This window comes from Rhinolophus hipposideros (assembly GCF_964194185.1).
Source record: "Rhinolophus hipposideros genome assembly, chromosome: 1".
Lineage (NCBI taxonomy): Eukaryota > Metazoa > Chordata > Mammalia > Chiroptera > Rhinolophidae > Rhinolophus > Rhinolophus hipposideros.
In genome coordinates, this window is record NC_138047.1 from 49285692 (window position 1) to 49309832 (window position 24141).

The 24141-nt window shown below is 38.2% G+C and overlaps 1 protein-coding gene across 1 annotated transcript in view; it reads left to right on the forward strand.

The window, feature by feature from the left end:
• LOC308499216 (ragulator complex protein LAMTOR3-like) overlaps positions 1-19018 on the forward strand; it is a gene marked incomplete at its 5' end in the record, with an annotated part of 41870 nt that extends 22852 nt beyond the window's left edge. The window contains one exon of the mRNA XM_081052225.1: positions 18463-19018. Coding sequence (XP_080908351.1) covers positions 18463-18819 — 357 coding nt within the window. The 3' untranslated portion in view covers positions 18820-19018. The remainder of the gene's footprint in view (positions 1-18462) is intronic.
• Positions 19019-24141: the final 5123 nt, after the last annotated feature.

The window sequence follows — 24141 nt, forward strand, 5'->3', positions numbered from 1 at the left end:
AATGTAAACTAGCAGGACCAAGGATGGACACAGAGAGACAAATTGAAGGCCACACCAATAATTCAGAGTCAATGGGAGCTGTCTCTCACGTTAGCCCAATTTGCCTCCTTCCAACTAAACCTCAGGATACCAAGCTTTGGGTAAACTGGGCCATGGCAGGACAAAGACGCTTCCTTGGTTCATGCCCTCTTTCAGAATTCCTGCATGTAGAGATTCCCTGCTAAACCCTTACACTCATGCAAAGAGCCTTAGACCAGAAAAAGAGTCTATATTTCCAGTTAGGTTAAGAAAATCTGTACTTGTAGAAAAAAATACGTATAACAACTTGCCCTAAATTGCTCTGAAAATCCCCTTTTTTGTGTTCAGCACTTACTCTGAACATGCAGCATTCTAAAATTCAGAAGAGAATCAGAGGGAAGAAAGCCCTCAGGTACCATTCACTGTCTACTATCTATAAATTGTTCAAAACTCTGGCTGAGATTTCCCTGAGCATCACACGAAACATGAAGAAGTTACTGAGATGAAGACACTATAGAAGCCAAAATAAAATGATCAATATGTTTGAGTGTTTGGTGCTAAGAAGTAATAAAAGTGCACGACAGTGAGACCCCACGTAGTTAGTTGCTGAACCAGTTAGAAATAGAACATACTTGCAGATAACCCTTGTCTGGGATTTAGATCTCCTGGCTACTTTGCTTGTCTAAAAGGGAGCTCCTTATTGACCCTGGGCAAGCGACCCACCTTCAATGCCTCCATTTCCCTTCACTAGTTTAGCAATGATAAGATTACTTTTCCCCTCAGGGAGATAAAGAGATTGTAACAGAAGTGTTTATTAAGCACTTTAGATCTCTTTAATACAGAGAGCCTGAAGTTCAAAGCAGTTCCATATACGTCCAGACAGAACCTATAAATGCATTTGGTCTATGCCAAGGGATGACTCTGTCATGTGTTACTATTGAGAAATGGAGGATTTGTATTAAAAATCCATAATTCGATTAAGAGAAAAGCACTAATCAGTAGGAAATATGCAACCTTGATAGTATAGGATTTTTTTAATGTTCATGTTCTTAGACCTGTCGTATTCTTATGGAGCTACTGAAATGAAAATTAATGTAAAGAAGTGTTGAAAAACAAAATGAGATCAAACCACGAGATCATCAGCAGAGTCTGGCTCTCCTCTATGGCAAATGCAGAAAAGCAAAAGCAGCATGACAGCCACCAAGACTGACACTATTTCTTCTTCCAGTAGAAAATTACAAATTTGCAAGCTACATTTTACACTTCTTTGTTGGAGTTCAAAAACCTCTGTGGTCTTCTACTGAACCAGGGCCCAAACAGTGGCAAAATATATAGGCCATCAATAATACAGCATCAGTTTGTCATGTAGTCTTTGACTTACGTGCAGAGCTGGCAAAATCTCTGAAAAACCTAAGTGATTTTCTTAGGCCTTCCCATGGGTCAATCTTCTAAACAAGAGATTTCTTAAAATTTCTAAATTTATGAGATGTAGCAAATGTGTTTGAATCCTATTCAGTCATGAATGAGCACGTGTGAAAATTCCATGGGCATTTTACTGGCATGAGAATTGTTTAGATAATTAGATTAGGTTTAGAGCTGGGGCAAAGGGTGTGTGTGTGTGTGTGTGTGTGTGTGTGTGTGTGTGTGTGTGTAGCTTTCTCTTTTGTACTGGGTTTTGCTGAGAGAGAATGCAGAACAACCGAAAAGGCAAACAAAACGATGTCAAGTTTATCGCTATTAACTCATGTGTAAGCTTTGCAAAGAGAAGGGCTCAGACATCTGCTGAAGAAGTAATTTTAATGAATTACTTCTTTCTTTCTTTCTTTCTATTTTATTTCCAAAAAAGTAAAAAAAAAAAATATTTTATTTTTTATACTTTAGAAAACAAATTCAATTTCCAAGAGTGATATTTTTACATTCAGGATTCTAATTAACTCTACCCCAAGACTACTCACACCAGGGGGAGTGAAGAATGGCAATTACCTGGAGAACGGCAATAATCCAAATCCAAAATACTCAAACCTGAAAAACTTCTAAAATTGTGTCCTGAAATAAGTGAATTATTGACAATAGGATAGAACTTAGATAAGCTCTGCATATGCAGCTAATGAAAGTTCACATGACTATTTTCATCAGAAACAAAACTCTTTTAGTAGAATTATCATGAGAAGTAAGCTTTTCAGATTTATAGATTTTAAGTTATATTCTTCAAATATAACGAGAGCTGCTGTTGTCTAAATTATGTAACCCCTTCCCCCCAGTTAATATGTTGGAGGCCTTAACCCCTAATGTGATACAGTACATATTTGAAGATGGAGCCCTTGGGAGATAATTAGATTAGATGACTTAGTGAGGGTTGTTCTTCCTGCCACCAGAGTAGACACAACTCTTGACCACTGTCTACTCAGCAGGGTCCACTATCCATAGCTCCAGTGGCCAAATGGAAATAATTGATTTAGAAAAAATTGAAAATCATATGGTGGCCGACCTCTCACTCTCTGATTGCCAGTTATTGAGTAGCTAGTAAGTACTCAAAAAGTAAAACATAATTTCAAAGTACTCAAAAAGTAAAACATAATTTCAAAGTAAAACATAATTTCAAAGTACTCAAAAGTAAAACATATGGATTTGTAGATCCCTTGGAATAAATCTAGGCCTCCAGTAGTCCTCTGTCAACAGACTGGGATCCAATGCTCTAGAAGTTATACAGCCATAACTCTTTATTTATATGCTCTTATCTTAGTCAGCTCCAGCTACTATAACAAAATACCATAGACCAGATGGCCTAAACAACAGACAATTTCTCACAGTCCTGGAAGTTGGGAAGTTCAAAACCAAGGTGCCAAGATCAAGGCAGATTGGGTTCCTGGTGAAAGCCCCCTTTCTGACTTGCAGTCATGGCAGAGAGAGATATCTGGTGTCTCTTCCTCTTCTTACTACATAAAGTCACTAATCCAATCATAGAGGCCCGACACTCACTATTTCATCTAATCTAATTATCTCCCAAAAGCTCCATCTCTAAATACTATCATATTAGGGGTTAAGGCCTCCAACATATTAATTGGGTAGATAATTAGATAATTAGGGTTACACAATTTAGACAACAGCAGCTCTCCTATATTTGAAAAATATAATTTTAAATCTGTAAATCTGAAAAGCTCACTTATCATGATAATTCTACTAAAAGTGTTTTGTTTCTGATGAATGCAGTCATGTGAACTTTCATTAGCTGCAGCTGCAGAGCTTATCTAAGTTCTATCCCATTGTCAATTTAGTCTCCCTAAGGGAGAATCAGGATCACCGATTCTGGAACATTTAGTTGTCCTTTGTGTGACTTAATAAGCACTTTCTTAGTGCCTACAGTCACTAAGGAAACAGCTCAAACTTAGCTGCAAAGCAACCCTTCAAATTCAGAAGCATTCTTCATCACTAAAGCTTTAAAATAAAAACTGGAAGAATGAAAAAAAATGAAGGGATGAGATGGGCAAAGATGTGTATGCACCATGCAGGGAGGGATGAAACAAGAAGGTAACAGGGAGGTACATGATAGAAAAATAGGGGTCTTGAGTGCAAAAAGGTGCTAATTTTCAGTGTGCTAATTGGTGATCCTAATATAACAATTCATTTTAAATATTGTTACCTACTCCTGCTTTAAAAGGTGATAAAAAAATCATATAAATGAGTACCTTGCTTTCTTAAAATTCTTAGAGCTAGAGGCATTCCAAGATGATTGATTAGGCAAACACTGTGCCTGCTGCCTGCCAGGATCACATCAAAATTACAACTAAATTATAGAACAACCAAGCTCAAGAATCATCTGAAAACTAGCTATACAGAACCCCTATAACTAAGGATATAAAGAAGATGCCACATCAAAATTGGTAGTGGGGCAGAAATGTGCAACAGGCTGACCCCAAACCTATAGGTAGTGGTTGAACACCAGGAGGGATACCCCAATGGTGAAGTCCTCCCTGTAGAGGGAGGGGCCACAGCCCACAATGGGGTCCCCAGCCCAGTGGTCCTGTGCCAGGAAGAGGAATCCCCACAACATCTCATGGTAAAAAGCAGTGAGAACTCTGTCCATTGGCCCCATAAGACACAAGGAGGTTAGAAACCTAGATGTCCTCTTAAAGGGCATATGCATAGCCTCACTTGCTTGCAAACACTCACCTGGGCTTGGGTGGAGGGGTGACAGTCGAGAGGTACCAGACACATATGGGGAAAGACTGAGTTGTGTGTCTTCAAGGCCAAGGCTGGAGGGATAGCTGTCACTGTCCCTGTGTGGAGCCTGCCTATGTGTGGAGCCTATAAGAGGGCACCATCTTTTCTATGTTGAACTCTCCCCAAAGAGCCAAATCTGAGACTGCATTGGTCTGGTAAAGCCCACACATATACACCACCTTGGTAATGCCCTGGGTCCCTTCCCCACTCAGCTAGTGCTGTATCACCCTGGCACGCTGGTCTCCTGGGTGGCTGACCCTGCCCTACGAGCTACAAAAGCCCTTTACAGCCCAAAATGGCCTGGGGAACTTTCAGTGGCAAGCACTCAACCATAACTAGCACTGCAGGGTCTCTTGGTCAGCTCTCAGGGATCTGTGGGCCTGAGGCAAGCGTAGGCTGGCCACGGTGTTCTTGGGGCATATGGAAAAGTGGTCACATGCCCAGACCTGTCGCAGGAGGTGAATCTGCATTGACTTTGTGAAAACTACCAGCTGCACCTCATGAATCCCTAGGATGCCACCCTGCCCAGCTACTTGCTATATCACTGTAGACACCCCCAACAACAGGTTAACCAGCCCAGGTCACACACATAAGGAGACTCTTCCAATGGCTGAGCCTTACAGACAGCCAGCAGGTAAGGGGGTCCTGGACCTTTTGCTAAGCTGCCCCAGGCCCAATAGTGGTGACAGCCAGCCTCAGTTCACAGCGAGACCAGCCCCACATGCCTCCAGGTCCAGCACAGGTAGCAACCAACCACATATAGCTTTGTGGCTCCTACCAGTTAGCACTAATATTGTCCCAAACAAGACTGAAATTGGCCTGCACAGAGACACTAGGAAAAGCACACCCAGAGGCTAGCTTCAGATGACACCAGAGCACTACACAGTTAGGTTCACCAGCAGCACACCCCAAGAGGTGGTCTCAATAGGCACAAAAGCCTGCTGAGGTGAATCCCCTTCAGATGGGTCAGCCCTACACAGCAGATCATACACTGTGGGCATAGTCAATCTGCAGAGCCACTCAGCCTGGGATCAGTCCCACCTACTGATGTGCCAAAAGCCAGCAAGGCTCAATACCACAGGAGAACACACACAACTCACACAAGGGACACTCCTGGAACACAAACACAGGTGATTAGGGAGACTGCACCACTAGACCACATAAGACAAATACTACGTAAGTCCACCTGGCAAAGACTGACAGACACAGGAGACTTACCTAATACATAGAAGCAAATATAGAGAGGCAGCCAGAATGCAGAAACAAAGAAATGTGTCCCAAATAGAAAAACAGGAGAGACCTCCAGAAAAGGAACTACATGAAATGGAGGCAACCAACCTACCAGAGACAGAGTTTAAAACACTGACTATAAGAATGCATAAGGAACTTAGTGAGGACTTCCACAAAGAGATAGCAAGCATAAAGAAGGACACAGAAACCACAAAAAAGAACTAGTGTGAAATAAAGAATACAATAACTGAAATGAAGAATAGAAGGAATCAGTCGCAGAGGATCAAATCAGAGATTTAGAAGACAATGTAACAGAAAACACCCAATCAGAACAACAAAAAGAGAAAACAATCAACAAAAACAAAGACATTTTAAGGGACTTTTGGAATAACATCAAGCATAACAACATTCACATCATAGGAATACCAGAAGTGGAGGAGAGGGAGCAAGGGATCGAGAAACTATCTGAGGAAATAATAACTGAAAATTTCCCTATCCTGGTGAGGGAAATAGACATACAGCTCAGGAAGCACAGACAGTCCAAAATAAAATGAACCCAAACAAGCATACACTAAGACATATCATAATTAAAATGTCAAAGGTTAAAGACAAAGAGAGAACCCTAAAAGCAGTAAGAGAAAGGCAACTAGTTAGTCACAAGGGAGCTCCCATAAATCTATAAGCTGATTTCTAAACAGAAACTTTGCAGGCCAGAAGAGAGTGGCAGAAATATTCAAAGTTCTGAAAGCCAAAGGCCTACAACCAGACTACTTTACCCAGCAAGACTTTCATTTAAAAGTAAAGGAGGGATAAAGAGTTTCCCAGATAAGAAAAAGCTAAAGGAATTCATTACAACTAAGCCAGAATTAAAAGAAATGTTATAAGGATTTCTTTAAGAAGAAGAAAGGGGAAAACAAAAAGACAAAGTATCAAATTAACAAAATGACAATGACTATGTACTTTAAATGTAAATAGATTAAATGCTATAATTAAATGCTATAATCCAAAGACATAGGGTAGCTATGTCTTTGGTATCATGTCATGGATAACAAAACAAGACCTTTACATATGCTGTCTACAACAGACCCACCTCAAATCAAAAGACACATACACCGAAAGTAAAGAAAATGATAGATATTCCATGCAAACAACAAGAAAAAAAGCTAGGGTCCCAATGTTTACATTGTACAACACAGACCTTAAAACAAAGACTATAATAAGACATATATGTATATGTGTGTGCGTGTGTGTGTGTGTGTGTGTGTATTACAGAATGATAAAGGGATCAATCCAACAAGAGAACATAATCCTAGTAAAAATTTATGCACCCAACATAGGAGCACCTAAATACATAAAACACACATTGACTGGCATGAAGGCAGATACTGACAGTAATACAATCACATTAAGGGACTTTAACATCCCACTGACACCAATGGAAAGATCTTCCAGACAGAAAATCAACAAAGAAAGAGCAGTCTTAAATGATACATTACACCAGATAGATTTAATTAATATTTTTAGAGCATTTTACCCCAAAGTAGCAGAATATACATTTTTTTCAAGTATACATGGAACATTTCCCAAGACAGACTAGTTGGTAGGCCACAAAATAAGTCTCAATAAATTTAAGAAGATTAAAATCATACCAAGCGTCTTCTCTAATCACAATGGTATGAAACTAGAAATCAATTACAAGAAAAAAACTGGAACATACAAACACATAGAAGCTAAACAACATGCTACTAAATAATGAATGGGTAAACAATGAGGTAAAGGATGACATCAAAAGATACCATGAGACAAACAAAAATGAAAACACAATGATCCAAAATCTATGGGATATAGCAAATGCATTCCTAAGAGAGAAAATCATAGCAATGCAGGCCTACCTAAAGAAACAAAAAAACTCAAAGAAACAGTCTAACTTTACACCTAAGGGAACTGGAAAAAGAACAGCATTAAAGTTCAAAGTGAGTACAAGAAAGGAAATAATAAAGATCAGAGCAGAAATAAATAACATAGAGCAAAAAAAAAAAAAAAGAACCACGAAAGATCAATGAAACCAAGAGGTGTTTCTTTGAAAAGATAAACAAAATTGACAAACCTTTAACTAGATGCAGCAAGTAAAAAAGAGATCGGCCCCTACTAAATACAATCAAAAATGAAAGAGGAGAAGTGACACAGACACAACAGAAATACAAAAATTAAGAAAATACTACCAGCAACAAATTGCACATCGGAAAGAAATGAATAATTTCCTAGAAACATACAATCTTCCAAGGTTGAATCAAGAAGAAAGAAAATCTGAACCAATTGCTTACTCCTACTGACTGAAATCAAATCAGTGATCAACAAGCTCCCAACAAACAAAAGTCCTGGCTTCACAGGTGAATTTTTCAAAATATTCAAAAAACAATAAAAATAAAAAAATAAAAATAACACCTATCTTTCTTAAAATATTCCAAAAAATCCAAGAGGACAGAAAGCTCTCAAACTCATTTCTTGAGGCCAACTTTATCCTGATTTCAAAACCAGGCAAAGACATTACAAAACAAAACAAAACAAACAAACAAAAAAACTATAAGCCGATATCCCTAATGAACATAGATGCAAATATCCTCAACACAACATTAGCAAATCAAATTCAGCAATACATTAAAAAGATCATAAACCACAATCAAGTGGGCTCATTCCTGGTATGCAAAGTTAGTTCAATATCTGCAAATCAATTAACATGATACACCACATAAACAAAATGAAAAATGAAAATCATATGGTTACATCAACAGATGCAGAAAAAGCATTTGACAATATCCAGCATCAATTTATGATTAGCAAGGCGGGAACAGAGGAAACATATCTCAGCATAACAAAGGCCATATATGACAAATCCACAGTTAATATCATACTTAATGGGGAAAAGCTAAAAGCATTTCCCTTAAGATCATTTTCACCACTTTTATTCAACATACTACTGGAAGTTCTAGCCACAGAAACCAGACAAGGAAAAATAAATAAATAAAAGGCATCCAAATTGAAAAGGAGAATGTAAAATTGTCATTATTTGCAGATAACATGATACTATATGAGTACATATAAAGAACCTCAAAGATTCAAAAACCTATTAGAACTGATAAATGAATTTAGTAAAGTGGCAGGATACAAAATTAATACTCAGAAATTGGTTACATTTTTATATACCAATAATAAACTATCAGAAAGGAAATTAAGAAAACAATCCCATTTACAACTGCATCAAAAGAAAAATAAAATTAAGTATGTAGAAATAAATTTAACCAAGAAAGTAAAAGACCTGTACTCAGAAAATTGTAAGACCTTTCAGAAACTAAAAAAGATACAAATAAATGGAAACATATACTATGCTCATGGGTAGGAAGAAATAATATAGTTAAAATGTTCATACTACCTAAAGCATTCTATAGATTCAGTGCATTCCCTATCAAAATACCAATGGCATTTTTTACAGAACTAGAACAAATAATCCTAAAATTTATATGGAACCATAGAAGACCCTGAATAGCCAGGCAATCCTGAGAAAGAAAAATAAAGCTGGAGGTATTATACTGCCTGATATCAAATTATACTACAAAGCCATACTAATCAAAACAGCACGAGGTTGGCATAAAAATAGATACATAGATCAATGGAACAGAACAGAGATCCCAGAAATAATTCCATGGTCAATTAAACTATGACAAAGGAAGCAAGAATTTACATTGGAATAAAGACAGTCTATTCAATAAATGGTGCTGGGAATACTGGACATGTAAAAATTAAACCGGACCACCTTCACACGCCATATACAAGGATATGCTCAAAATGAATTAAAGACTTAAATGGAAGACTCTTAACCTTAAAACTCATAGAAGAAAATACAGAAAGTAAACTTTTAGACATTATCCTTAGTAATATTTTTACTAATATATCTCCTTGAGCAAGGGACACAAAAGAACAAATAAACAAAATGGGATGACATCAAACTAAAAAGGTCCCCCCCACACACACACAGCAAAGGAAACCATCAACAAAACAGAAAGACGTTCTACTGAATAGAAGATATCTGCCAAAGATACATCTGATACAACTGACAAGAGAAGATATCTGCCAAAGGTACATCTGATAAGAAGTTAATATCCAAAATTTATAAAAAGCTCATATAGCTCAAAACCAAAAAAAAAGCCAAAACAATCTATTAAAAATTAACAAACGCCCCCTGTGGGGGGTGGGTGATGAGGGTAAGGGGGATCAAACATATGGTGATGGAAGGAGAACTGACTCTGGGTGGTGAACACACAATGGGATTTATAGATGATGTAATACAGAATTGTACACCTGAAATCTATGTAAATCTACTAAAAATTGTCACCCCAATAAATTTAATTAAAAAAAATAATAACAAACGGACATAGGACCTGAATAGACATTTTTCCAAAGAGGAAATACAGATGGCCAATAGACATATGAAAAGATGCTCAATGTCACTAATTATTACAGAAATGCAAATAAAAACAACAATGAGATACCACTTCACACGTCAGAATGGCTATCATCAATAAATCAACAAGGCGAGAATGTGAAGAAAAGGAAACCCTCATGCACTGTTGGTGGGATTGCAAATTGGTGCAGACACTGCAGAAAACAGTATGGAGTTTCCTCAAAAAATTAAAAATAGAAATACCTTAAGACCCAGCAATTCTGTTCCTGGATATTTATCCCAAGAAATCCAAAATACTAATTCAAAAAGAAATACGCACCCCAATGTTTACAGCAGCACCATTCACAACACCCAAGATATGGAAACAACCAAAATACCCATCAATAGACAACTGGATAAGAAATTCTGATACATATATACAATGGAGTATTACTCTGCCATAAAAACGAATGAAATTGTATCGTTTACAACAAAATGAATGGACCTAGAGGGTATTATGGTAAGTGAAATAAGTCAGACTGAGAAAGACAAAAACCATGTTATATTACTTATGTATGGAATCTAAAGAACAGAATAAACGAACAAACAAAACAGAAATAGACCCATGGATACAGAGAACAAAGTGATGATTGCCAGAAGGGAGGGTTTTGGTGGGGGGATGGGTGAGAAAGCTGAAGGGATTAGTAAGTACAAATTGGTAGCTACAAAATAGTCATGGGGATGTGAAATATAGTATAGGATAGTCATTAATATTGTAAAAACTATGTATAGTGTCAGATGGGATCTTATCAGGGATCTTCATAAATTATATAAATGTCTAACCACTACACTGTACACCTGAAACTGGTATAAAATAATACTGAATGCCAACTATAATTTAAAATACAGTCACAGAGTGTAAAGTACAATATAAGGAATATAGTCAATGGTATTGTAATAGCTGTGTACGGCATCAGATGGATAGTGGACTTGTTGGGGTTATCACTTTGCGAGGTATGTAAATCTCTAATCACTATGTTATTTTATATACCTGAAACTGATAATAAAAATAAATACAATAAAATAAAAAGACTTAGGGCTAGTGGAGTTAAAACAGAGGTTGGCATTCTTAGTTGTCAAGTGGGTCTTCCAGGCATTGGTTCACAGGGTCATACTCTCCCTAAAGCTACAGGTACTTTAAATATGCAGCTGATACACTCTGTCTTCCACGTTTGTATTATGGATACTTAATGAATGAGGTTTTAATTAACTGTGCAGGTTTGTTGGCAGAAACAGAAAATATTCTAGGAATCATGATTGTATTATCACTTGACAATCTTTCTATTTCCAAAACACAAATTCCTAGAATTTTATTCCCTATGTAGTCCCAACTCATTTCAACTCTCCAGCAGAGGTGGGACTGTATATCTCAGGCCTGGATTCCAGAATTAGGAAAACAATTGACTTTTCCACCTAAGTGCATGGTAAATGAGACAATGCTAATGGCTATTTAATGATTTTTTTAAATGTATTACACTGACAATGTATAACTCTGGAACAAATTAGTACGTTTTTGCCTGTATTGCATTTTGCAAACTGGTAATAGAAAACATTTATCTTACACTATCCCACATAACAAATTATTATATTTCCTTTTCATTTTAAATCTTTGTGTATTTATGTTTTGTTTTCCCAATACCAAGATCCCAGTCTTTATAGGTACAAAGACTCATAGCACAGAACTATGCACATTTGCTGCATAAAAGTATGATTTATTCTTGGCTAATCAAAGAAAATATAACCTATGCTGGTTAAACCTAACATGGAACATGGCAATCTTTTCCGTTTAAAAAAGTAGTTTAATATCTATTGTAATTTACTCTTAATTTTCTAAATACTTTTTCAATTCCCACTAAGGCTATTTCACCATTTCTCATGGTATTTTATATCCTATGCAGAACTTTCCCACAGTAATTATAGGGGGATATATTATTGCCATTTTATAGATGATGTTCCTAAGAACTACACATATTCAGTAATATGTGCAAGATAAGAAAAACAGCAAGGAAGTGGTACAAGCAGAACTGAGCCCAATGTGACTAAATCCTATGTTTGTCCTAGACTCCCTTCTTCCTTCTCTCCTTTCTTTCTCTCTTTTTTTCCCCTTTCCTTCTTTCCTTTCTTCCTTCCTTCCTCCTTTCCTTCCTTCCTTCCTCCCTTCCTTTCTTCCTCCCTCCCTCCCTCCTCTCTCCCTTTCTTCTTCCCTCCCTTCTTTCCTTCTTTCTTTCCTCCCTTCCTTCCTTCCTCCCCTTTCATTCTTTCCTTCCCTTTTTTCTCCCTATTATTTTAATGCCTCCTTTCTTTTAGCATTTATAAACTGTCAAGATTCTAGAGACCTTAAACTTATTTTCCCTTTAATATCTTATCAGAAAATTAGAAGGAAAGAAAATAAAAATGGAGGAGAAGGGAGGGATGGGGGAGAAGAAAGGAGGGAAGGGGGAAGAAAAGGAGAGAGGGCGGAGGAGGGGAGGAAACTTTCTTGACCCAGCTATCCCCTGCGGCTACTATCCTTCCCTGTATAGACTAGAACGAGTTCTCTGTCCTTACTATTTTCAGTCTTCTGCCTCCTTGCCTCCACTTCTCTAACCAGGTTTCTCCTCTACCACACCACTGACACTGCTCTTGCTAAGGCCACCAAGGCTCTATATAAACAATTCTCAGACCTATGGGCAGCGTTTGGCTGACCTAGCAGCCACATTTGATACAACTAGAGGTTCTCTCTGCTTTAAAACACTTTCTTCTCTCAGTTTCTGAGCCATCAAGTGTCTGTGGTTTCCCTCTGTCTTCTCAGGATGTTTCCCTCAATGTCCTTTGCTGATTTCCTCAATTTTCAAATGTGGAGTATCCAACAGCTTAGTTTTTGGAGATTTTTGCTTTTCTATTTTGTGACTTCTCAGGTCTCTAAATGCCACCAATATGCAGACAACAACCAAATTTCTATCTCCATCCAGGACTACTATACCCCATTATATCTCCACTTAAATGTCTAATAGACATCTCAACGTCAACATACCCAGAACTGAACTTTTACCAACCAAAATCTTTTTACCTCACAATCTTCCCCTTCTCAGTATAGGCTAAATACCTTGGAGTCGTCCTTGATGTCTGTCTTTCTCTCATACCATACAATTGACTAGCAAATCGTGCTAGCTCTACTTTCAAAATATATGCAGAACCAACTAATTCTTACCACCTCCTCTGCTGCCCCGGTGGTCCATGCTACCACCACATCTTGCTTAGATTGTTGTCATAGCCTTCTAACTAGAATTTCTGCTTTTGCCCTTGCCCATTTTCAGTCTACTGTCAAAGCTGCAGCCAAACCGATCCCTATAAAATATAAGTCAGGTCACATCACTCTGCTCAAAAATGTCAAATAACTCCTCTCTTATGCAGAGTAAAATCCAAAGTCTTTATAGAGCCCGCAGAACCCGAGTCAATCAGCCCCCCATTCTTTGTATGGCCTCATCTCACTACACTCCACCTTTTCTTCATGGCCTCCTTGCTCCTGTTCCTCAGAGACACCAGGCACATGCCTGCCTCGGGGCCTTTGCCCTTGCTTGTCACTCTCCCTAAAACACTCTTCCTACAGAAATCTGCATGACTTGCCTCCTTACCTCTTCAGATCTTTTCTCACATGCCATCTTCTTAATGAGGGCGTCCTCACCACTCTGCCTGAGATGTACAACCATACACACTATTTTCTTCCTCCACTGTAGTGTTCTCCTTAGTGCTTGTCACCATCTAACATTCTGCATATTTTCAAATTTATGTTGCTTCAGATTTGTCTCACAGTTAGGACGTACCAAGTTTTGTTTTACTGCTTTATCTCTAGCACCAAGAATAATAGCAGACAGTAATTACTGTAGAAGGAGAGAAACAGGGAGGAAGGAGGAAGAGAATGAGGGAAGGAAGGGAGGGAGGAAGGAAAGAAAGAAGGGACAGATTGCAAGGATCAGTAAAGTACTAGTTGCCCTCTCAGTGTGAAAACAGCAACTAGCTCATTTATGAAATTTACATCGTGGGTGGCATAAGCCTACCCCATTGTTTCCTGAGTAGATCTTGATAAATAGAAACCATAAACCACTAAAGAGGAAGTGGCATCCTCTTAACTAAGTGCACTTTCTAAATACCCATATGAATCAATTAAAATATGAAGTGGTTCCAACTAAAAAAGCCTTTTATCTTAAACAACAAACTAAGAACAGAGGCCAATACCCAATCTTCCCCCCACCACATGTTATTTTAAACATGATTCTAGCTCTAGGTAAATGTTAAATTGCAGTTATATCCCTTTTGTTTCCCAAAACTAGGTTTTGATTTATCTTACTGCAGGTCTTGAGCATCTGGAACTTTCCCAAGTAAACTAAAATTCCTCCATCAGTAAAACTACTGCTCATTACCTGTGTTAATTTCATCTCTTTCTCTGCATTCAATCATCCCATCTGTTGCAATTCCAGCTGTGAGAAGGGAGAAGAGCAAGAGACTGAGCAGACCTAATGCAGAGACACTGTGGGTTAGCAATCACTCTATCACAGAGAATAGGGAAATTTGTCACTCACCCTGGACTCAGCAAGATCATCCTAAATAACTAGGCAAAATGTCGTCTTAGTGTTAATCACTCTAATTTTAAAAGTTCATATTTATACAACATTCAAATGTCCAGTATAATTTACTGATAAATTCATTTTTATAAATATATTCATTATATAATGCCCTGTATTATAAAAGCAGATTCAGCATCAAAGTATTATGACCTACTTCTTAATGGAAAGCTGCCAGACCCACACACCAAATTTCTGGATATGGGTTTGCAGAACTTTAAAAAAATGGCCAGCATATATGTCATGTCATGGTAGATGCTCAAGAATGCGAATTCCCTATCTGCCCCTTCAAGGGAACAGCCAAGCCTGGCCAAGCTCATTTGTACTCTGTGAGGAAGTTTGCTAGCAATTGGGTTGTTGGGAGGAGCCACACCTGGTGCTGTATTCCTGCCACCTTCTAGCTTCTGAGGACCTTTCTGAGGCCCCGGGGAGCTACTCAAGCATTTTCTTCCTCTTTAAAATAAAATGATAATCCAGATGGTAGTGATTCAGGATGACACTTTACCAAGCGCAATTAATATCTGGTAGGCAAAGATAGGCTTTGTTTCAAACTCTAAAGGGGAGGGCTGTGCATGTAAAGAAAGTGAATGCTCTTGCAAGCTTTGCTCCCTCTCTTAGAACAGAGCCACCCACCGCCACCTCTGTCTCTCTCTCTCTCTCCCTCCCTCCCTAAAGGAGTGTCTCTGCTGGCTGAAGTTTAGGCAGATCCTAGTGATGTTAAAAACTGATCAAATCTTTACAATCAGTATTTTCTTAAGTTAGGCCAGAATGAGACCCAAGCAAGAATCAGAAGTATGCTAACATGTCTTCTATATAAGGTTGTCAGATAAAATCCAGGATCCCCAGAGAAGTTTGAATTTCAAATAAACAACACATCTCTTTTTAATATAAGCATGTCTCAAATATTGCATGGGACATATTTATACTTAAAAATATATTCATTTTTTAAAATCTGAAATGCAAATTTAACTGAGCATACTGTACTTTTATATGCTAAACCTGGCAATCCTACTTCAGTATCCCTTTCTTCCTCTTCCCTCATCCCCTCCCCCACTTCACACTGAAAACTTGTCTGGGGTGGGGAGGCCACCCAATCCAGCCCAGTGGGGCTGGCAATCCAGGAAGACTTCACAGAGATGAGACCAAGCCAAATCAGGAAGAACTGGCATTATACAAAAGAAAGATTAGCTGTGAAACTGAAAGGGAATAGTGAGCAAAGCCACAGAATCATGAAAACCGTGCATGTTATAGAAACTACAAATTGTATTATTACTAGAGTATGGAATATAGGACAGAGAGTAGCAGTAATGCAAATTACAAGATTAGTGGGAGCAGATCACAGCCCTGTGTGCCAAGATCAAGGGTCTGCTGCTGCAGAGCTCTTGAAAGGTTTTAAGCAGGAGATTGATGTGATCCAATTTGCTTTGTAAATTAACCCCTTTTGACATCATGTAAAAACTTAGTTCTGAGGATAGAAATGAAGGCAGAATTACTTCTCAAGTAGTTAGGACAGGCTGGAGATGATGAGAAGTTAAATTGGGGTAATGAGAGATCGATAGAGAGCTGGGAGACAAACGTGGTAAATATTTATGAGGGAAAAAATAATAGAAGGATCTGGTGACTGAAGGACTGTTATGGGGGGAGAGATCCAGGACTACCATAGGGCGGGTCGTCCTTAGAGAGTGAGACTGGTGGTAAAATTCCAAACACAATGGGGTCAGGCCAGGGAGGGAAGAGAAAGGATGTTTATGAGCTCAGTCTGGAGAAGATAATTTTGAGTTACTTATAGGGTATCAAAAAGAAAATGTCCAACAATTATTTCTACTCATGAATCTGAGACTCAGGAGGACAAAGTTAGAGGTAAAAATGTGAGAGGTATCAGCACAATTAAGGTTATGTCAGCCTGGATACAATATGGTTTCAACAGAATAAAAACTGATTTCTCTAGATCCAGAGATAGGGAGCCCAGGACTAAAATATTTGCTATAAACTTGCCATCAGAGAACCAGGCTCCCATCTTTCTGCATCACCATCCTCAGTGCATGGCTTCCATGCTCAAGGTCACCTCCTGGTGTAGTGTGGCTCCTCAAGCTCTGTTCATTATATCTGGATTTCAGGCAGCTGAAGGAAGGCAGCAAGAGCAGGGGGTGACATTTTCCAGCACCTTTTAGAGGTCTCCCCTGAAATCTCACACACCACTTCAATTTGCAACTCCTTAGCCAGGTCTTAAACACATGGCCTTACCTAGATATGACAGAAGTTAGAAAATATAAACTTTTAGCTGAGTGTTAACTCCCTGTATAAAACCAGGGTTCTGCTGCTAACAAAGAGGGATGAGTGGATATTGATTCAACTAAGAGTAATCTCTATCACATCATGACCGTGGATAAGACTGAGGAAGACTGTGAAGAGTAAAAATATAGTGGTGAAGACAAACACGAAGATAATGATTTAAGGGACAAGCAAAGGAACAAGGAAAGATAGTAAAGGAAGGGGAAGAACCCAGGAAAGGGAAGAATCTTCTTCACAGTTTTCTAAACAGTAATTCCGTAAGCCCTCTTTGGTAGAACCCATATTACATCCTTAAGATTTTGTTTTGCTTTTTAGGTTTTTTCCTTTCCTTTTCTTTTTCTTCTTTTTTTTTTTTTTTACTGACTTATAATTGATGTACAATATTCTTAGTTTCCGATGTACATAATAGTGATTCACATCCTCAAAATTTAAACTAAATGCTTCTGGGTTTTTTATTAGTTATTCAAATTTCCAGCTATGGTTTTGTATTACACACTTACTTATGCCTAATGTCTATGGTCATTTAGCTTCTTCCAAATAGGCACCTTTGGAAACCACATTAGCTCCTTCAAGCCATCAAAATACGCTGGAGCAGCAACTTACTAGATAACATCTTCACTTTCAGATACTGAAATAATTTAACTCTATGGCTCATTCGAAAGTGTTGGGTTAATGAGAACATTAAAAGTAACAAATAATAGATGTCAAATTGAAATGCTTAGCCACAGAGCAGAAGCAAAGTTATACTGATATCCCTCAATAAAATAAACAGAGCTCATTATTGAAAGTTGTCTTTAAAGCAAAATTCTGATATTGAAACCATATTTTTCTCATTCACTTCTGCTTCCTATGGAAAAAAACTCCGCCCAAGACACATAAAACAGAACTGTACTCCACAGCTAAGTATCCTCTCTCCTCTGACGGGAATGAGGAAATGAAACAGAAAAGAAGAAAAGCTATCATTAGTCATAGTGTACAGACTTGTATTCTCTAGGTTGAAAAAAGAAAGAAATTAGCAAGACTGTCAACGAAAGACATCTCGGGACTGAATGTAGGCTAGAGAGGAGAAAAGAGACTCCCCATCATTGTCACCTACCACAGCCAACATAAGTGAATTTTCAAGTTTTGATAATGTTACTTACATGGCCGTTTCTCTATTATCCAACAAGAATAGTGCCTTCCAGCTAATTAAGTACCCTAGGTGTTAATAAAACCCTACACAACTGTATATACTAAGTTGGTAAAGTATTTTAAATGCAATATTGCATTTTTAAGTCCCTGAAATTTCTTAAGCCTCTTGAAGTTATTAAAGAGATGATACTACATAATCCCATTTTACAGCTAGAAAAGCAGATGCAAAGAGATGAAAGGGTTAACTGAATTCTATACTCAAAAGTCCTATAGACCTATGAGAAATACACAGATACTGAGAGATAACATTAAAACACAGGGCTTATGATTCTAAGATCTCAGTTCCCACAGAATATCACAACAGCATCTAATATACATGGCTCATGTACATTGCCAATGTTCAAACAATTAGTAAAAGGTACTAAGCAATCATTTGATCTCATATTGATAATAAGAAAACGTGTTATACAGCGATTCCTCTATAAAAAATTACCAAGTGTCGAAGGGCTCCATGCTATTGTTGTGTCAGATAGAGATGAGGTGCCTGTTATTAAAGTGGCCAATGACAATGCTCCAGAGCATGCTTTGAGACCTGGTTTCTTATCTACTTTTGCCCTTGCAACAGACCAAGGGAGCAAACTTGGACTTTCAAAAAATAAAAGTATCATCTGTTACTATAATACTTACCAGGTGGTTCAATTCAATCGTTTACCTTTGGTAGTGAGTTTCATAGCCAGCAGCAATGCCAATACAGGATTAATTGTCAGCCTAGAAAAGGAACTTGCTCCATTATTTGAAGAATTGACACAAGTTGTGGAAGTTTCTTAATCTGCGTTGGTTTTGACGTCTACCTTATTTTCATTATAATAGGCACAATATCAATCCAGCAATCTTTAGATCGCAATACTTGTATCCATGTACTCAAGAAAGGGCCCCATCTTCCACCTTACACTAAAGGAAGAGCCTATAGATAGAATTTATGGGTAGATTGATTATCTTTTCTTATACAGGCTCTTATTTACTGAGATCGGGGGATACCGCAGAAATGGTTTTATCACAGCTCCCATGGAGTTAGTCCAGCCATCAAATCTGCATGAGATTCTATTCGGTGGGTCAGAATCAAAATGGTACTTTGATCCACTCGAGCCATGACATGCCCCTATTGTACCACACACCCAGGTCTGCAGAATGGAGCAGACCCTTTTTGTTGTGAATAATAATGAGGACATATTGTTTTCGTTATTGTTTTATTTGTTGCATTGAGTGTGAGAAAGGTTAAATGGCTTAGTAAAAGTAATAAAATCAGTATAATCACTCACTTTTCTATGTATATTATTTTGCAGTATAGATGAATATTACTAATTGATTTGATTCTTCTCAGAGGGTGCCGCTCTTTAATGAAAAGGAAAATGATAGCTAACGGTTTCCCCCCCCCTCTGCTTTCTATAACCAATCAGTATTTTAATGTTTGTGTGTTCTTTATAAAATTTAGAGTTGGTTGATTCATTGTCACTGTTTCCAATATTGGTATGTATATAAAATATGATACAGCCATTTTTTCATACGTGAGTATAAATAAAATAGTATTTTTAAAAGTAAAAAAAAAAAAGAAAAGAAAAAAGAAAACGTGTTAATGCATCACAAATAGTTCCTCAGAAACATCATGATCAGTTACATTTGCAGGTGTGTGTGTATATAGGGAAAACCTCCCTTTCCTCCTGTGTGTCTCCTTTGCTGTCCTCACACTACCATACTCATATTTTTCACACCAGATGTGTGTGTGTGGAGGGGGGGGTTTCCCTACAACAAACAATTCTCTGTGACACCAGCTGGTGTCCTACCATTTAACTCAGTCCAGAGAGACAGTGTCAGATCCCACAGGTTAAGGGCTCAGTCCCACAAGACTGTGACCTCCCCCATACACCCACCCACTTCAGATGCCAATCTCAAGTCCAGGTTGTCACCTGTGCTTCTGATCAATCCACCATACATTGGAGGTTCCCACAACCCTCTCCTCAGGTTCGATTAATTTGTTAGAACAGCTCACAGAACTCAGGAAAACAGTATACTTACTGTTTATGAGTTTGTTATAAAAGGATATGGTTAAGCATACAGATGAACATCCAGATGGAAGAGATGCCTAGGGCCCGGTGAGTGGGAAGGGGCGGAGCTTCTATGCCCTCTTAGGGAGCACCACTCTCTCAGCACTTCCACGTGTTCACCGGCCTCGAAGCCCCCTTAACCCCATACTTTGGAGGTTTTTATGGAGGCTTCCTCACACAGTCTTGATCAATTATCAATTCTGTTTCTAGCCTCTATCCCCTCTCTGGGAAATGAGGGCTGGGGCTGAAAATTCCAAGGTTCTAATTAATGGCTTGGTCTTTCTGGTAACCCACCCCCATCCAGGAGTTCATGAAGAGTCACCTCATTACAATAAAAGACAGCGCTACCACCCAGGAAACTCCAAGGGATTGAGGAACTCTGTGTCAAGAATCAAGGTCAAGGACCAAATATTAGAACAAAAGATGCTCCTAGTGCTCTTATCACTTAAGAAATTACATGGGTTTTTAAGAGCTCTGTGCTCTTAACCAGGAGCAGAGACCAATACACATATTTTCTACTATCTCACAAGGTGTATGCAGAGACACTAATAAATAAAATCTGACAAAGGCTGCCTCAGTAACAGAGTCCATTATTTTTTTAAATTTTCACATTTAGGTATTATTATGTAATTAGGGATCTCAGAAAACTTATACCTAATAACTTAGATCATCCAGAGTTTTTCTTAAATTATGTACATGATCAATTTTAACTTAAATCCTCCTAAATAAAAATTTACATCATGGTTTCTTCCTTTGCCCTTCCCCTCCCCATTTGATTGTTTTGTGGTATTTGATAATGACAGTTTCATAAACCACCCCTTCAATTTACCAACACCAGAATTTTTATTCAGAGGCAGTTGTAGAGACACAAGAGTAACAAGTACAGTATTCTCCAAATTGACATTATCTCTAATCAACAAGATCGCTCACACACATTAGATCACTCTTGGGCATCTTGTTCCTATGCTGATTCTAAAGTTAAAGGTTTAATGCCTGTGCTCCAGCCATTGTTCCAATCCATGGTAAGTACTGGTTTCCTATTATTGCTATAACAAATTACCACAAACGTAATAGCTTAAAACAATTATTATTTCACAGTGCTAAGGTCCAAGTCTGAAATGGGACTTAGTGGATGTCTTAGCCCATTTGGGCTGCTATAACAAAATACCACAGATTGGATGGCTTATGAACAACAGAAATTTATTTCTGGAGGGGCTGGAAGTGGAAGGCCCAGGTACCAACATGGTCAGGCTAGGGCCTCTTCTGGGTTGCAGACGTACGGTATCCTCACATAGAGAAAGAGCTAGGGAGCTCTGTGGGATCTCTTTTGTAAGAGGACTAACCCCAAAAGGCCCATTTCCTAATACCATCACATTAGGCATTAGGATTTCAATATATGAATTTAAGGGGGACACAAACGTTCAGACCATAGCAGTGGGCTAAAATCAGTATGTTGGCAGGTATGCGTTCTTTTTGAAGCCTCTAAGGGAAAATCCATTTCCTTGACTTTTCCAGCTTCTAGAGGCTGCCTTCATTCCTTAGTTCAAGGCCCTTTTCTCTGGCTTCAAATCCAGTGGTGTACCATCTTTAAATCTCTAACTCTTAACCATCACTATCCTGCCTCCCTCTTTCACTTATAAGAACCCTTATGATTATATGGGCCTACCTAGATATTCAGGATAATCGTCCCATCTCAAGATCCTTAACTTAATCACATCAGCAAAATTTCTTTTACCACACAAAATAACATATTCACAGTTCTGGGAATTGAGACAAGAAAATTAGTGAGAAAATCTTATTGGATCATCTACACTATTTTAAAAAAATCAGACTATTTGGGGCAAGTTGTATCATTAGTAAAGGCATTGCTTCCTATTTTCCCAGTCGCTTCAAATAGTTAACCATTTTCTACAATATCTTAACTTATTCCCAAAGAAATAATATGAACCATAAAGGGAATATGGCTTGGTGTGGTTCTTAAAATGTGCAGCTTCAATCAAGCAAACCTTAACTTCTATTTTTCAAAAGTCAAAGACATAACTGACATCATTATTCTGCTATATAATCAAAGGTCTTAGGACAGAAACTAAAGTCTTTTATTGTCATTCTACGTATTGTCCACAGAACTGGTCAGCAACCTCTACCAAGAAAAATATCAGAGTTATAAAAGAATAAAGATTATCTGCTTTACTTTCCACATTCAGGCAGGTGAGAGAATCTATTCTGGCCTTAAATTTCTCCAGAGGTTTCTAATTTTTCTGAAATGAACATTTGGGGGGGGGGTCCGTGGGGGGACAGGGAGGGGTGCAGTTTGTTTAAAAGATATCAGAGGAGAAAAAATAATTTACCTCAGTAACCTTTTCAAGTAGAAAATAGCTTTGATTTTCCTTACACTGACTAATCTCTATGTGGCTGTCAGAGGATACTATTTAAGTATAAGGCAAGAAAAAGAGGTCAGAAACCCGTCTTGCTCTTGCTCAGAAAAGCAATAGAAAAAGAAAAGAAAATACCAGGACAGTTCCTACCAGTCTCTTTTTTCTGATATGGGAGAAAAATCTCAGTTTAAGGAAGAATGGATTTTAGCCCTTTTATCAATTTTACTCATGTCCGAAAACAACTTAACAAAATTTTGGCCATGGGCAAATGATTTGACCTTTCTCAATTTTGTTTCTCTATGTGTAAAGTGTAGGTAGGTAGTAACAATGAGTCAGGTTACTTAGTATGGTTGCTAGGTAGACAGAGGGGTCCCTGGTGGAATAAACACAAAAACAGCCACATTCTGAATCTCCACATCCTGGAATGTCTCCACTCCAGGACAGAGACAGGAGAATATGCCTTGAGGTTAATAAATAATCTCAAATCCCTTCTGGCCAGACAAAGGAGCAGATCTGATAAGACAGGAATGGGTTGGTTCTTTAATCTCTTCAGGATGGGCAAACAGGACAAACCTAATAGATGAATTCCATTAGAAGCTCCGTTAGAAGCCCTTTCCCCAAGCAGGCAAGGGAAGGTATAAAAGTAAGAGCTTTTGCCTCAGTCACTGGAAACCCCCATTCCGGACCCACTCCCTCTCGGGAACTGCAACCTCTTCTCCTGCTTCTAATAAATTACCTTCCTTTACAACTTCTGCCTCTCCCTGGTTCGTGTGTCCATTCTTTGGTCTCACAAGAAACAATCCCAGCCCACACCCAGAAACTGTCGACAGGTCCAATATCATTTATATCTTTTGGGGACTCACAGGAAAATATTCCTACTTCAACAACACCTATTTCACAGGGCTGTTGCCAAGTGTTTAGCACAATACTTTGTACCTCTTAAGAGCTCAATCAGTGCTAGCCATTACTATAATCTAAAAGTTACTCCAGAATTGGAAAAAGATGTATCAAAAATAAACATCCAAGTCCAAACTCAATCCTAGGATATGGAAGAAAATTAAAGAAATGCATATGAATCAGTGGGTAATTAGTCAAATTTTGTTCGAGTCTTATTTTGGTACTGCACAGGCTCCTCTTCTCAATTTATTCTTCTCATTGAGAAATATACTGAGAAGAACTTTCATCAAAAATTTCATTGCTTTGATGCCCTGAATAGAAGGAATTGATAAGGCAATAAAGAACTGAAAGCTGCCTGCTTCATTATATTAAGGAATTAACTCTTAGACATCCTAGGACCTCAAAAACAACCAACAACCACTGGGAATTGGTTAAAAACAGAAAATCAAGCAAAACTGGGGTCTTATTGACTTATAATCTGGTGTGACCTCAGACTAAAATTAATATCCAAATGCAACAAAACTGTAGGAAAGAGGCCAGACACATGGAAAGTGATAAAAAAAAAAAAATCATTACATGAAGGACAGGAAAGATGGAAGCAGAAAAGGAAGAAGGTGGAGAGGGAGTGAAGGAGGGAGGAAGGAAGGAAACACAGGCTGATTCTTATTCTCCAGAGACAGAGGATGACCCATGGCCTCTGTCTTGTCCCTTCTTGCTCACTTCAAACTTCATCTTTTCCAACACACACACACACACACACACACACACACACACAC